Source organism: Musca domestica, unplaced genomic scaffold, assembly GCF_030504385.1.
Source record: "Musca domestica strain aabys unplaced genomic scaffold, Musca_domestica.polishedcontigs.V.1.1 102, whole genome shotgun sequence".
Lineage (NCBI taxonomy): Eukaryota > Metazoa > Arthropoda > Insecta > Diptera > Muscidae > Musca > Musca domestica.
In genome coordinates, this window is record NW_026712117.1 from 355,520 (window position 1) to 371,908 (window position 16,389).

Here is a 16,389-nt window from a genome sequence, read left to right on the forward strand (position 1 = left end):
TATGTCCACGTCGTATAGACCCCAATATAACGGCTATATTCGGTATTTTTAAAATTTTAAAAGAATTTGTTAAGGATTTTATTTTTTAAACATTTCCAAATTCGTTGCAAATGGTGGAGGGTATTAAAAGTTCGGCCCGGCAGAACTTACTGCTTTTTAACTTGTTAACTGTAGTTTTTATACCCTCCACCATACTATGGAGGGTATACTAATTTTGTCATTCCGTTTGTAACTCCTCGAAATACTCACGTCAGACCCAACAAACTATATATATTCTTGATCAGCGTAAAATTCTAAGACGATTTAGCCCTGTCCGTCTGTCTGTCTGTCTGTCTGTCTGTTGTAATCACGCTATCTTTCGAACAAATTGAGATAGAAGGCTAAAATTTTGCACACATGTATATTTTGCCAGTAGGCAGGTTAAGTTCGTAAATGGGTCATGTAGGTCCAAATTTTTATATAGCCCCCATATAACGGTACCCCCCGATATTCGGTATTTTGATGATTTTAGCGACATTATTTAACGGAACCGTTCCAAATTTGGTATTTGAAATTCGTAATGAATACTACAGTCTATGACAGAAAATTGTCTGTGCAGGTTCACGTCTTCATATAGCCCTCATATAACGATACCCTCCGATATTCGGTATTTTGATGATTTTAGCGACATTATTTACCGGAACTATTTCAAATTTGGTATTCGTAATGCATACTACAGCCTATGACAGAAAATTGCCTGTCCACGTCTTCGTATAGCACTCATATAAAGGTACCCTCTGATATTCAGTGTTTTTATGATTTTAGCTTCATTATAAACAGATTTTTCAAGTTTCGCATTTGAATATTGTAATAGCTTATGACAAAAATTGCCTATGCAGGTCCACGTTGTCGTATAGACTCTAATGTACGGCTGCATTCGGTATTTTTGAAGATTTTAACAGAATTTTTAACGGATTTTAATTATTTGAAAATTGCTAAATTTGTACCAAAATGGTGGAGGGTATTCAAAGTTCGCCCCGGCCGAACTTACAGGTTTGTTTACTTGTTTGAATTTTGCTGATAATACCAATTATTTTAATATACAAGAATTGTTGTAAAATGTTTCGAGGTATTAAAAACCTTATGCTTGATTGGGCGCCACTTTGAAAAGTTCGCTCCTGTTTTGAATTTATTTAATGTGTGCATCTAACTTTTCGAGCTATTCAGTTTTTATTTGCCATTCTAGGTTTTCCGAGAGCAAGTGATATATTTTTGTTTTCGTAGTTGAGGAATTGTGATACATCTTTTCAAAAAGTCAAACTTTACTGTCGCTGCCAATACATAATATTAGATATATTTTTAACTGTAGTTTTTAATATTACTGGCTATAAAAATTACTTCAAAATACAGGGATTAGTTCAAATTATTTCGAGGTGTTAAAAATTGTTTGACCTAAGCAAATTTAAAATATTCTCACACCATAGCGTTGTGGGGTACAAATACATGGACTGATGAACGGATGTCGGTTATATAAATCCGTAGTCTAAGTATTAGTGGTATATTTGTGTGATGTAGAACCTTTTAAGCAAAAAATATCATATTTTGATGTAGGCGAGAATAAAAATATTTATAAAAAAATATTACTTAATCAGAAATTTCCATTCATGCTATTATGTTTAAGTTAATTATTTATGTAAACTTTTGTCTAGCATATTGTATTTTGGTTGAAAATATTTGCCCAAGTGTCTGGCTTCAAATATTTGTTGGTATTAGATACAAAATATTAATCTCGTACCCAAGACAAACAACTAAATTATTTCCTAAATTTGAGAACTACCTGTGAGTAAAGATCGTTGATCTACTTTTCAAAAAATACATACGATTTATGTACATCACATTCCATACCATTTCGCTGTTATTTATTTAATCTATTAAATACCCGCCGACACATGTTTCACTCATTCGGCTCGTTTGCAATTGTTCTCAAGGTGTTAATTGATTTTGATTGATTTGCGTTTAAGCCCGTGTAAACGTCTTAATGCCGCTTTAATGTGCCGATTTATTTGCATTATCATTTAGGTTTAAATTGGGTGATAATTAGATCAAAATAAGCGGCTGATAAAGATGATATAATTGAAAAATCGTCAAAATACCGAATAAAGTTACATACATTTAAATATGACCTATACGAAAATGTGGACCTGTATATGCAAATTTCTATTACAATAAAATGGGTGGAACTGTTATACGGGGGATATACCAATTAGCGGACCTTAATCGAATATTTTCGCAAAATGAGAACAGACCTATCGGGAACCCCAATTGTCAAGTTTCAGGTAATTTGGTTAGAAATTGTGTCAGAAATCTCAAAAATACCGTTATATGAGGGCTATGCCGTTATACCGTTATATGGGGGCTATACCAAGTAATGGACCTGGGGCTGGATTCTTGTTCTATAAAAATATGAAATGAAAAAATATTTCCTTTATAAAATTTTTCATTTGACATTTCTTTCCTTTATAAAAGTTTCCATTTCGCATTTTCATAGAACAAGAATTGAGGCCCTGAATCAAATATTTTTTGCAAGAAGAGTATAAACCTACCGAGAACCCCTATTGTCAAGTTTCTGCTAATTTGGTTGCAGATAATGTGGATTCTACAGTGATTATGAAGAAAAGAACTTCTTCTTGAGAAATACTTTTTTTTTATACCCACAGCCATATGGCTAAAGAGAGTATATATCATTTGATACGGCAAAACGTGCCTCACAGAAATAACTGGTTTAGACCCTAGGTCTCTTTGGACTAAATCCGTTTCAGGACATTTGGAGTCGATCTAGCGACGTCCGTCTGTCTGGCTGCTTGTGAGCACCATAACCCTCGAAGGGAGTATTCGATTTGATCCAAACTTGGTACATCGTAATATTATTGTCAAATTTAGATAGAGCTTGGAGATGAGTAATATCGGTCCACTCTATCATGAACGTCCCCCACAAAGATTCAAAATTTTGAATTATAACTCTTATAACATGTGATGTAACAGCGCGAGTGTCTTCAAATTACACACATCACAATATTTTTATTAAACCAAGGTCTGATGTGGATATGGAATATATCGGTTCCAGTTCTAGTACCTCCCTTACAGAGGGTAACGATTTTAAATATCCATTGAGCTCATAAAACACAAAATTAACATCCGATTCCATTCAGACTTGTTACATTCCAATATTTCCATTAACACAAGATATATTATAAAAATGTTAGAGATCGGACCATTTCTTCTGGTGGCTCCCCCATATGGGGTCCAAGATAACACATTTTTATACCCTACACAACAAGGTGGTCAGGGTATTGTGTCTTTGTGCATTTGTTTGTAACAGGCAAAAGGAAACGAGATAGACCCATAGTTCCTTTTGATGATCTGCATAGAATCACATTCTGAGCCGATTTATACATGTCCGTCCGTCCTTCCGTCTGTCCATGTATTTTTGTAAACAAAGTACAGTTCGCATTTATTGCCCTATCCAGATGAAATTTTGCACAAATCATTTGTTTGGCCCAAGGACGAACCCTATTGAAATTGGAGATAATCGGTCAAAATTTAGATATAGCTCCCATATATATCTTCGCCCGATTTGCCTTTTATTGTGCTCCAAACGTGTAATATCAGACCGAATGGTATGGAATTTTGCACGTATGATCAGATTGGACCTAAAAATAAGTATGCCAAATTTGATCGAAATCGGTTCAGATATAGCTATAGCTCTCATATATATTGTACATCCGATTTGTTATTTTTGTCCTCCGCAGCCGTAATATGCACTCTGTAACAACAATATTTGGAGAAATATATCAAATGCAGCTCAGAAATACCTTTGCTAAATTATATCGAGATCGGTTCAGGTTTGGATATAGCTCCCATATATAACTTCGTCCGATTTACCTTTGATTGTGTACCACCTCTAATATTTGCCCAAATGGGATAAAATTTGGCACTTACGACCGAATTGAGTCTAGAAGCCAGTATGTCAAATTTGGTGAAGATCGGTTCAGATATAGCTATAGCTCCCATATATACTCTTTATCCGATTTGTTATATTTGTTACCCACAGCCGTAATATGCACTCCGTAACAACGATATGCAGGGAAATACATCAAATACAGCTCAGAAATATCTTTGCCAAATTTTATCGAGATCGGTTCCGATTTGGATATAGCTCCCATATATATATATTTATCCGATTTCAAATTAATTGTGCACCAAATTAATTGTGCACCAATACAAATACAAGTCCGAACTTAAAAGATACAAATGCTTTGGCATATTTAGTCTTTTGAACTTTAAATTATAATTATAATCATTGCGTGTATGATTGAATTCTCCCGTAAAAACTTTTAATTGTTATGCGGTGTTCTACTAAATTAGCAAAGTGGTGTAGGGTATCATAAAGTCGGCCCGCCCGACTTTAAGACGTTCTTTACTGGTTCAATAATGTTATCTGTCGTAACTTGCGAAACAAGTCAGCGATTCGTTACTACTTCCTATCACACTTGATTCTGAAGATTCAGGGTACTTATTTGGTGCCAATGAAAAGTTTGTTGAAGGGGCACTCAAATTTTAGCAAAATCTAAAAAACTACGCCAATGGCTATTATTCCGTTAAACAAATATAAGTATGTATGTATATATGTTCATTGACATGCACCTCACACAACGCACATTCCTCTGACACAGAACATGAATCAAGAAATTCTTGTAATACAACCACGACACCGGTATCCATTGCGGGAGAGAAATAGAGAGAGAGAGAGAGAGAGAGAGCGTAAGCCTGTACCTAGGCTTTATGGAATTCCAAGATTAAATTTTTTAGCCATTCAAAGATACAAAATGCATTTGGTGATGGTCACAAAACACACAACAAGTTTGTAATATTTCATCGGAATTCTCTTGCAGACTGCAATGCAGACAAATGCGCCGCACACACAGTTTCAATTGTGGTCTTAAGATGTAAGGAAGTCAGAGATTTTTTAAGCGGGAAAAACGACAAGTGTTGTCTCATTGCCAAAGAGTTTACCAACCACAACAAAAACATTCATTGATTTTGAAAGAAAAATTCCGGTTTTGTTGTCTTATTTTTTTTTTGAAACGAAAAATGAAAGCAGATGAAGCGTTTAAAAGGTGGGCTTAGTTTTCATAAATGTCATTGAAAATTTCCAAACAAAAAAAAAAAAAAATAAATAAATAAATAAATAAATAAATAAATAAAACAAATTTTCAAAGTGTCAATGAAAATAAAGTGTTATAACCCTGTGATATAAAAATGATTACAATTTTGAAAATATATCGTCCATCATGACGTCTATTTAGGTAGTCTAATAGAATGGCAGACATATTAACATGGCCATCCACAAAATTCCAGCCATTGCCAATATTTATTTATATATTACTTATTTTGATCGTTAATAAATGATAAACTGACGGTTTGAAAAGCACTCCACATTGTCTGAAGATAACCAAAAAAGTTGTTTTAACTGGAAAAAATTGTTTAAAACAAATATTTCTTTGCTACTCGTGCGTTGCCCTGGCTATTGCCAAGGTGGTAGTGAACTGAATTAAGATATAAATCTTTAATTTTAGATAATACCACGAAATATTGGAAAAATTCCAATTGGATGTATATACGTGGTACAAGAAATGATATTGCATGTCAGAGAGAGAGAGAGGGAAAGAGAGAGAGAGAGAGCAGTGTTGCCATCACAGCAATTATTTGAAAAATAACCTTGAACTTGGCTTAATAGTCATACAAGTGCTGCATTAAAGAGACTGAATGCCCAGATGACAAGACTGAGGCTAAAATCTAAAACAAGTAAAAAAGCATCTAAGTTCTGCCTGGCCGAACTTATAATACCCTTCACCATTTGGAAGGAACCTGAAAAATTTAAAAAAAAAAATCTGGAAAATACCACTTAAATGAAAATCGTTATATGGGGACATACGAAGTCGTGGACCTACATTAAGATCTTTCAATACGAAATTTGAAACGATTCCGGTGAATAATATTGTTAAAAACGTCAAAATACCGACTATCGGAAGGTACCGTTATATGGGGCCTATACGAATTACGAACTTTAAATATGAAATTTCAAATAATTCCGGTAAATAATATGGGGGCTCTACGAAAACTTGGACCGACATGACCCATTTACAAACTTAGCCTGTCTACTGGTGAACTATGCATATATGCAAATGTATTTTAGCCTCCTCTCTCAATTTGTTCGAAAGATAGAGTGATTACAACAGACAGACAGACAGACAGACAGACGGACTTCGCTAGATCGTTTTAGAATTTTACGCTGACCCAGAATATATATACTTTGTAGGGTCTATAATGTATATTTCGAGGAGTTACAAACGGAATGACAAAGTTAATAAACCCTCCATCGAATGGTGGAGGGTATAAAAATTGTATGTGGTCAATAAAGGAAAGGAAATTAATAAAGTTTGATATTCGGATATTTGCATTAGTAGGTACTACAAATTCAAATCAAATTTGAGGATTACAACTTTGTCCCTTCAACCAATAGAAAATTTAGTACTTTTGGAAAAATTATAGTGCACATTTTCAAAAGAATCTCCATATCTCAACCTTAGATACCAACAGTGACCTTAATATCAAATTTCAGAATTTCAGTTCTGCTGCCAAATTTAGTACCATTTAGTACAGCTATGGTACATATTTCCAAAAACCACCTTCATATCGCAAGACAAGATACTATGAGAGATACCTCAATATTAAATTTTGGGATTTCAGCTCCATAGATTCCCTCAATATATTACCATTCAGTACTTTTCGTACAATTATAGTACACATTTTTAAAACCATTTCCATATCTCAATTCCAGATACCAACAGAGACCTCAATATCAAATTTGAGGACTTCAGCCCTATCCTTTCACCTAATATGAATTTGAGTACCATTTAATACTTTTCATGCAAATAGAGGACACCAACAGTAACAATTATTTCAAGTTACAGGATTTTAGCTCTTTTCCTTAGCCCAATACCGCATTTGGTACTATTTAGTACTTTTTTTTTAAATTACAGTATGCATATCCAAAAACACCATCATATGTCAAATCCAAATACCTACAGAGTCCTCAATATCAAATTAGCGCTATTCCAGCGTTATCCAATGATATAATAGTATAATAGTACTATTTAGTACTTTTAGCACTCATTTGTAAAACAGCCAAAAACCATATTCATAGAGACCAACAGTTATCGCAATATAAAATTTAAGCGGTTTCAGCTCTATCCCTTTCCCAATATCAAATTTAGTACTATTTAGTACTTTTCGTGCAATATCCAAAACCATATCTTAATTCCAGAGACCAACAGAAGACTCAAAATCAAATGCCGGGTTCCGAACACAGATCTCAATATCAAAGTACCATTTACTATATTTCGTACAAATATAGAACGAATTTCCAAGCCACCACCACCATATCTCAAACACAAATACCTTTAGTAATTTTAATATCAAATTTCAGAATTTTATCTCTATCCCAATTCCAAGTATAGTAGCACTCAGTACTATTCGTACAATTAAAGTACACATTTCTGCAATCACTTCCATATGTCCAGGCTATACATGAACAGCGACAATAATGTCAAATTTAAAGCACTATCTGTCAACCAAAGCTAAATTGTGCCAAACCTAGTCCTATCCGGTACTTTTCGTGAGCTTGTTGTACTCATTTCTAAACCCACCTCTTTATTTCGAACCTACTACCAACAGGAATCCCAATACAAAATTGCAGTTTCATCCGTTCACACTAAACCAAGCTGTTCCAAATTTAGTACCATTTAGGACATTTCCTTGAAATGTGTAGTAACATTTCCAAAACCACCTTCATATATCAATCTTACTTTCCAACCTTGATTCTCATACAAAATTTCAAGTTATTAGTCTTATCCGTTCATATAATACCAAATGGTACCATTTTAGAAGTTTAGAATCATTTTAGAAAATTTCATAAATTTGAAGTTCCAATTTCCAATAAACCTTTGGTGCCAAATTTAAGGATTCCAGCTCCATCTGCTCATCACAATTTGTACTAAAATTAGTACCATTTAGTACACTTAAGTACGAATTTTCAAAGCTTCCTACATAACCCAATCCTACACTCCCTTAGTGATCCCAATTCCAAATTTTAGGATTCCATCCCAGTTGGTTCGCCCAAATACAAATTTTCAAATTTTCCAAATTTTCTTTGTTTAGTAAATTTTAGTACACATAAGTAAACAATTCCAAAACTAAACATATATCCCAATATAATACTCCATCAGCAATCTTATTTCAAATTTTCAGTAATTTTGGTTCACCCAAATCCAAATTGTAACAAATTTAGTACCATTTAGTACACTACCTACCAATTTCCATAACTACCCACCAATGGAAATCTTATTTTAAAATTTCAGGATTGTAACTCTACCGGTTCACCCACAATTCAAATTGTATTAAATTTACTACCATTTGTACCAAATTTAGTATTGTTTAGTACACATGTGTAGGAATTTCCACAACTACCTACATTCCTCAGTTCTACAATCCAAAAAAAATCGTATTTCCAACTTTCAGGATTCTCCCAAAATTCGGTCCTATCGGTTCACTCAAATAGAAATTGTGCAAATTTAGTACCATATAGTACTTTTGGTGCACATAAGTACAAGTTTCGTAAACTTCCTTCATATCTAAATACTACACTCCTATCGTTCACTATTTCTTAAGGACCAACGGTCCAATAACCCTTGATTCGTTAAGAAATATTCAAGGACCAATAGACCAATTATCGTTGATTTTTTAATAAATACTTATTGAGGATCAACAGATCAATAATCGTTTATTATTTGAAAAAAAAAATTCTAGGACCAGGATGCCAATAATCCTTGATTGTTTAAGAAATTTTTCTCTAGGACCAATCAATGATCCTTAATTTTTAAGGAATATTTTTCAAGAAACAACAAATCAATAGTCGTTGATTTTTGTGGAATATTTTTCAAAGATCAAGAGACTAATAATCGTGGATATTTAAGGAATATTTTTCTAGGGCCAAGAGACTAATAGTCGTGGATTTTTTAAGGAATATTTTTCAAGGTCCAAAGGACTAATAGTCTTGGATGTTTAAGGGATATTTTTCAAGGTCCAAAGGACTAATAGTCATGGATTTTTAAGGAATATTTTCAAGGATCTATAGACTAATAATCGTTGATTTGTGTGGAATATTTTTTCAAGGACCAAGAGACTAATAGTCGTGGAGTTTTTAAGGAATATTTTTTCAAGGACCAAGAGACTAACAGTCCTGGATTTATTAAGGTATATTATTCAAGGACCAAGAGACTATAATATTTTTCAAAGATCAAGAGTCTAACAATCGTGGATTTTTTAAGGATCATTTTTCAAGGATCAAGAGTCTAACAATCGTGGATTTTTTAAGGAATATTTTTCAAGGACCAAGAGACTAATAATCGTGGATTTTTTAAGGAATATTTTTCAAGGATCAAGAGTCTAACAATAGTGCATTTTTAAGGAATATTTTTTAAGGACCAAGAGACTAATAATCGTGGATTTTTTAAGGAATATTTTTTTAAGGATCAAGATTCTAACAATAGTGGATTTTTAAGGAACATTTTTCAAGGATCAAGAGTCTAACAATCGTGGATTTTTTAAGGAATATTTTTCAAGGACCAAGAGACTAATATCGTGGATTTTTTAAGGAATATTTTTCAAGGATCAAGAGTCTAATAATCGTGGATTTTTTAAGGAATATTTTTCAAGAACCAAGAAACTAAAAATCTTGGATTTTTTAAAGAATATTTTTCAAGGACCAAGAGGTCTTTCTTCTGTAGGTAGGGTCATATGTTTCGGCCGGAATAATAATCTATACCACATAAGCGCAAATTATAAAATTAACAAAATTTTAAATTATAATACTTGTGTTTTTCTTTTATTTACAGTTGCTTTAAAAATGCACGAGAAAAACTGAAACTAAAGTCGGATACCTTGGATAAAATATGTACATTTATGGCAGAACTTTTGGGTACAGCCATCATGATCTTTTTGGGCTGTATGGGTTGTGTGAGCACCGATTTCTTCCCCAATAGTAACCTGCAAATGTGTTTGAGTTTCGGTTTTGTGGTCATGGTGGTGATACAATGTTTTGGTTGTGTCTCTGGGGCTCATTTGAATCCAGCTGTTTCCATTGCCGCCTATATTTATGGAATAATTTCAGCACCCATGGTTGGGGTCTACTTCTGTGGCCAGATGTTGGGAAGTATCATAGGGTATGGTTTGCTGAAGATTGCGTTGCCTGAAAGTGCCTTAAATACCTTCTCGAGTGGATTGTGTGTAACAACCCCCCATCCAGATGTGACTGCTGGACAAGCTTGCCTAGTAGAATTCGTAATAAGCGCAGTTTTGATTATCACTTGTTGTGGTGTCTGGGATCCACGAAATGCAAAATATCAAGATTCTGTGCCAATTAAGTTTGGCTTGGCCATAGCATGTTTGGCTTTGACGGCTGTAAGTAATTTAATTTAAATATTTATTTTATTTCATAGAAAAATATTATTTTATGTGTATATTTTCAAGGGTCCCTTTACCGGTGCCAGTATGAACCCAGCCCGTTCCTTTGGTCCTGCATTGTGGAACAACAACTTCACGAGGCATTGGGTTTATTGGATTGGTCCTTTGCCTGCTGCCATAATCACAGCATTCGCTTATAAAATGGTTTTCAGACGTGAGGTCAAGGCTGAAACCGTCCATCATAAATTGCGAAGCTTGGAAGATGTTCCATTGTCTTAATATTTTTCATCAGAGTAGTATAAATTAATTATTTACAATTCATATTATTTATGATAAGGATCGTATTCGATATTTATATAGGAAAATATACATGTCATTTATAGTAAAATGATCAGTAAGGAAAAGTCAAAAGTCGGTCGGGGCCTACTACATGATACCCTATACCACTATGCATATTTAGTAGAGCTCCCGTAACAAAAGAATTTATTTGAAGTAGATCATAGCACCCATTAACATTTGGCTTTAGAGCAGATATAATTTGGTTTCAGAGGGAAGGGGAGGGGAAGGGAATGGGAGACATATCCAATTCTGAGTCGATTTTCACTAAATTTGGTGGAGACATTTTAACTTTTTATACTAAATAACATTGCTATAGAGTTCATGATATTACTTCGAGAAGGATTATATAAAAACAAGAAAAAAAAGCTGTAAGTTCGGCCAGGCCGAACCTTGAATACCCTCCACCATTTAGAATAAATTTGACAATTTTCAAAAAAAAAAGCCATTACGGTATTCAAATGCCAAACTTAAAAAAATCGGCGAATAATATAGCTAAAATCGTCAAAATACCGAATATAGAGAGGTGCTATTATATGGGGGCTACACCAAAACGTAGACCTGCAATGACAATTTTCTGTCATAGGCTGTAGTATCCATTTCGAACTTCAAGTACCAGATTTGAAGCAATTCCAGTGAATATTGTCGCTAAAATTATCAAAATACCGAATATAGGGAGGTACCGTTATATACGGGCTATACGAAGACATGGACCTGCATAGACAATTTTCTGTCATAGGCTGTACTATCCATTACGAATTTCAAATACCATATTTAAAACAATTCCAGTGAATAATGTCGCTAAAATCATCAAAATACTGAATATAGGGAGGTACCGTTATATGGGGACCTTTATGGCCATTTTCAATACCAGAAGTCCTGCAGAGATATAATACATTGGAGTAAAATTTTACCAACTTATTTCACTTCGTTTGGAAGCTAGAGTGATTTCCACAGACGAACGGACATCGTTAAATCGACATAGAAGTTTATTTATGTACCCACCATACTGTGGTGGAGGGTATAAATATATATATCGGAGCCGAGTCCCACCAAATGGAAAGATACGTTCTGAAATTCACTCCATTTGGGCTGATATTAGCCATTATTTGCACAATAAACCTGAAATCGGATTAAGGATATATATGGGAGCTATATCTAAATCATAGCCGATTTCTCTTGTCCAATGCACATTTCGAATATGAGGGTCTTGACGCAATTGCTTCTAGACTTAATTCGGTCGGATGTGCCAAAATTCAGGTCTTTTGGACTGATATTGGCCATTTGGTGCACAATTAGCCGGAAATGGGTTGAATATATATTTAGGAGCTATATTCAACTCTGAACCGATCTTGATGAAATTTGGCAGAGGTATTTCTGGGCTGTATGTGATATCTGGTACCAAATATCATCTCTTGTGGGGTGCATATTACGAATGTGAGGGACTTAAACATCAAATCGGATGAAATATATAGCATATATTTTTTTCGCTTGATGTACTTGCTTCTAGGCTGAATTCGGTTGGATGTGCCGAAATTCAGGTCTTTTGGAACGATATTGGCCATTTGGTGCACAATTAACCGAAAATCGGTTGATGATATATATGGGAGCTATATCCAAATCTAAACCGATCTTGATACAATTTAGCAGAGGTGTTTCTGGGTTGTATCTAATATCTGGTACCAAATATCATCTCTTGTGGGGTGCACATTACAAATGTGAGGGACTAAAACACGAAATTGGATGAAACCTATATATGAGAGCGATAACTATATCTGAACCGACTTTCTCGGAATTCGATGTACTTGCTTCTAGACTGAATTCGATCGGATGTGCCAAAATTCAGGACTTTTGTGCTGATATTGGCCATTTGCTGTACAATTAACGAAAAGTCGGTATGGGAGCCATGTCTAAATTTGAACTGATTTCCACCAATTTCAATAGGGTTCGTCCTTTGGCCAAATAAATAATGGTTGTGAAAATTTCATCTCAATCGGATAATTACTGCGGCCTGCATTTCGTTCAAAAGAACACATGGACAGATGGGCGGAGCGACTGACATGCATAAATTGTCTCAGAATGTGATTCTATGAAGATCCTCGTAAGTAACTATGGTTCTATCTCGCTTCCTTCTCCATTTTTGCAAACAAATGCTCAAAGATATAATACCCTTACCTCACATGCGTAATAGGCACTCCACAACAATGATATTTGATACCGGGCATCAAATACAGCTCGATAATACCTCAGCGAAATTTTATCGTAATCGGTTCATATTCTGATACAACTACCATATATCTTCGTTCGATTTCAAGTATATTGTTCGCCAAATGTGTAATATTAGCCCAAATGAGAAGAATTTTGGCAGAGACTTGCATATGTAGCCTAGAATCAAGTGTGCTCCATTTCGGTTCAGATATAGCTATAGCTCCCATATATATTTCATCTGATTGTATATCTAAATAACCCAAATCCGTATAATACCCCCCATAGCAAGATATTGAATACATGATAAAAATAAGTTTCGCAAATTTTTGTCGAGATCGGTCCAGATTTGAATATATATCTCCCATATATATTACCGTCTTATATGATAAAATTAATACATCAAGGGCGTTACTTTTGATCAAATTAAGTTGTTTAATTCGGTTTTATACTTAACTATTCTGAAAGACATAACATGCACTCCACGGCAAGATGTTTTGTTGGAGAGGTCACTGCAGTCATGTTTAGTAGAAATCGATTAGTGAAAATCGATTTTATAGGATAGTTTTGACCTATTTTAAATGTAAATCACTCTAAAGCCTTAATACGCAATTAACACCGACCGACCTATGCCTTTCCATACATGTTTATTTACCTCTAACAATATTTCAAATACAACACACAACAAATCCACCCTTATTATAAACCAACAAATTTAAATCATTTTATTCACCTCAAAAATACTGGGAATAAATTTACTTAAAGGTTTATATGGGGAGATTTTTCCAAATAAAAAACTATTGCATACTTTAGGGATCATATGAATAAAATTTTGTTAACGTTTGGTGATCACATACTTTGAGACATTTTAATTTTAAGCATAATTTTCGTTTACATTTGATTGCATAGTTAAAGTATGGCTAAATAAATCGTAAGGATAATATTTATATCAAACTTAAACTTTGAGTGCATGATTTTTATACCCTATACTACACATAGTATGGAGGGTATATTAAGTAAAGGGGGCATATTAAATTCTAAGACGATTTAGCCCTGTCCGCTTGTTGTTATCAAGCTAGAGTCAAAACGAATTAAGATAGGAAGCTAACATTTTACACAGATTAGTCTTTTATCTTCAGGCAGGTCAAGTTCGAAGGTGGGCTATACTTGTCGACGATATTTAAAATTCTACAGAAGGAGGTTTTTGTGCGTACTTTACCCCCTGAAATGGAATTGCCCATGTAGGTGAACGGTATCGTATGACCCCCATAAACGATACCTCTTGATATTCGGTATTTTGATGATTTATGGGAGAAATACACGCTATATACAGGCCATATATAACGGCACCACATATAAGGTCCACGAAATCGTATATTCCCAATATAACGATATTCGATATTTTGATGATTTTAGTCTCAGTTTTTAATGAAATTATCTGAAAACCCACACAAGGAGTTCCTTATGAATAATTTACCCTTTGGAAGATAATTCTCTATATAGGACCACGATATCGTATAGCTCCCGATATTCGCTTTTCGAATGATTTAAGGCACATTTTTTTATTGAAATTTTTTTAAATTTCGTATTTAAAGTTCGTAATGGGCACTACAGCCTATGACAAAAAATTGACATGCAGGACCACGACCACGCCCTAAACAACAGTTTCCCTTTGAGCTGTATTTTTTTAACGGAATTTTTCTGTTTTTGGAAATTTTTCAAGTTCCTTCAAAATGGTAGAGGGTATTCAAAGTTCGGTCCGGCCGAACTTAGCTGATTTTTGGAAATTTTCCAAAAAGTAAAACGCGTTAAAAATTCTGTTAAAATCTTAAAAATATCGAATAGAGCCGTTATATTGGGGTCTCTACGAATACGTGGACCTGCATATGCAAACTTTTGTCATAAGCCATTACAACATTTAAATACAAAATATAAGGAGGTACCTTGAGATATGAACCTGCATAAACAATTTTCTTTCATAGACTGTAGTACCCATTAGGAACTTCAAATACGAAATTTCAAACAATTTCGGTGAATATTGTACGTAAAATTGTCAAAATACAGAATGTAGGGAGGTACTGATATATGGGGCCAATACGAAGACCTGGACCCGCATAGACATGTCATAGACTGTAGTTCCCATTACCGACTCTAAATACGACATTTGAAACAACTCAAAACAACAAATACCAAATATTGGGAGGTACCGCTGTATGTTGGCTATACGATATTGTGGACCTATAGACAATGCTCTTAAAGTGTTAAAAAAGAGCTTTTTTTGTGGATTTTCAGACAATTCCATTGAAAAATTTATCTAAAATCATCAAAATACCGAATATAGGGAGGTATTGTTATATAGGGGATGCACGATATCATGGACCTATATAGACAACACTCTTCCAGGGTGTAAAGTACCCAGAAGGAATTCCTTGTGTGGATTTTCATTAAAAAATTTAGCTACAATCATCAAAATACCGAATATTGGTAGATACCGTCATATGAAGGCTGTTTGAAGATGTGGGCCTGCATACGCAATTTTTTTGTCATAGGCTGTAGTACCCATTACGAACTCTACGAAATTTGAAACAACTCCGATGAATAATGTTCGTAAAATCTTCAAAAAATATCGAATATCGTGGGGTACTGTTATGTGTGGGCTATACAATATCGTGGACCTATATAGACATATCTTTCCCAAGGGATAAAGTGCTTAGAAAGAACTTCTAGTATGGATTTTTAGACAATTCCATTGAAAAATGTAGCTGAAATCATACCGAATATAGGGAGGTACCGTTATATGGCGGACACTTTATAGTCGCTATACGATATTGTGGACCAATATAGCTCGTCTTCGAACTTGACCTGTCTGCTGACAAAACACGGATATGTGCAAAGTTTTAGTTTCCTATCTTTATTGTTTTGACTATAGCGTGATTACAAAAGACGGACGTTCTCGGTCGTCTTAGAATTTTCCGCTGATCAAGAATATATATACTTTGTTATGTCTAAAATTATTATTTAGATGAGTTACATACGGAATGTCGACCTTAATATACCCTCCCTACTATGCATGGTGGAGGGTAAAAAATGGCCTAAAACCATTAGTTAGAACTAATTTAAAATTTTAAGGTGTACTCACTTACAAAGTTACGGGCAATTGCTTATTTTTTATAAAATTTAGATGGACTTCCACTATGAGCAATATTGGGTCACCCCTTCCTGTACCTCCTCCAAAAAAGGTATACATTTTATACCCTACAAAATACGATATCGTTGGGGGAATTA

At 34.3% G+C, this 16,389-nt stretch overlaps 1 protein-coding gene across 1 annotated transcript; it reads left to right on the plus strand.

Moving 5' to 3' along the window:
* The first annotated feature begins 4,955 nt into the window (after nt 1-4,955).
* LOC101887228 (aquaporin-like) lies at nt 4,956-10,952 on the plus strand. The gene is made up of 3 exons (XM_059127867.1): nt 4,956-5,156; nt 9,996-10,560; nt 10,630-10,952. Exons 1-3 carry the CDS (start codon nt 5,131-5,133, stop codon nt 10,840-10,842), a joined length of 804 nt encoding a protein of 267 aa, XP_058983850.1. The 5' UTR covers nt 4,956-5,130; the 3' UTR covers nt 10,843-10,952.
* The last annotated feature ends 5,437 nt before the right edge of the window (nt 10,953-16,389 follow it).

Coding starts and splice junctions, on each gene's coding strand:
- LOC101887228 (XM_059127867.1), top strand. CDS start 5,131: ATGAAAGCAGATGAAGCGTTTAAAAG. Junction 5,157..9,995: donor GCAGATGAAGCGTTTAAAAG/GTGGGCTTAGTT, acceptor TTTTATTTACAG/TTGCTTTAAAAATGCACGAG. Junction 10,561..10,629: donor CATGTTTGGCTTTGACGGCT/GTAAGTAATTTA, acceptor TATATTTTCAAG/GGTCCCTTTACCGGTGCCAG.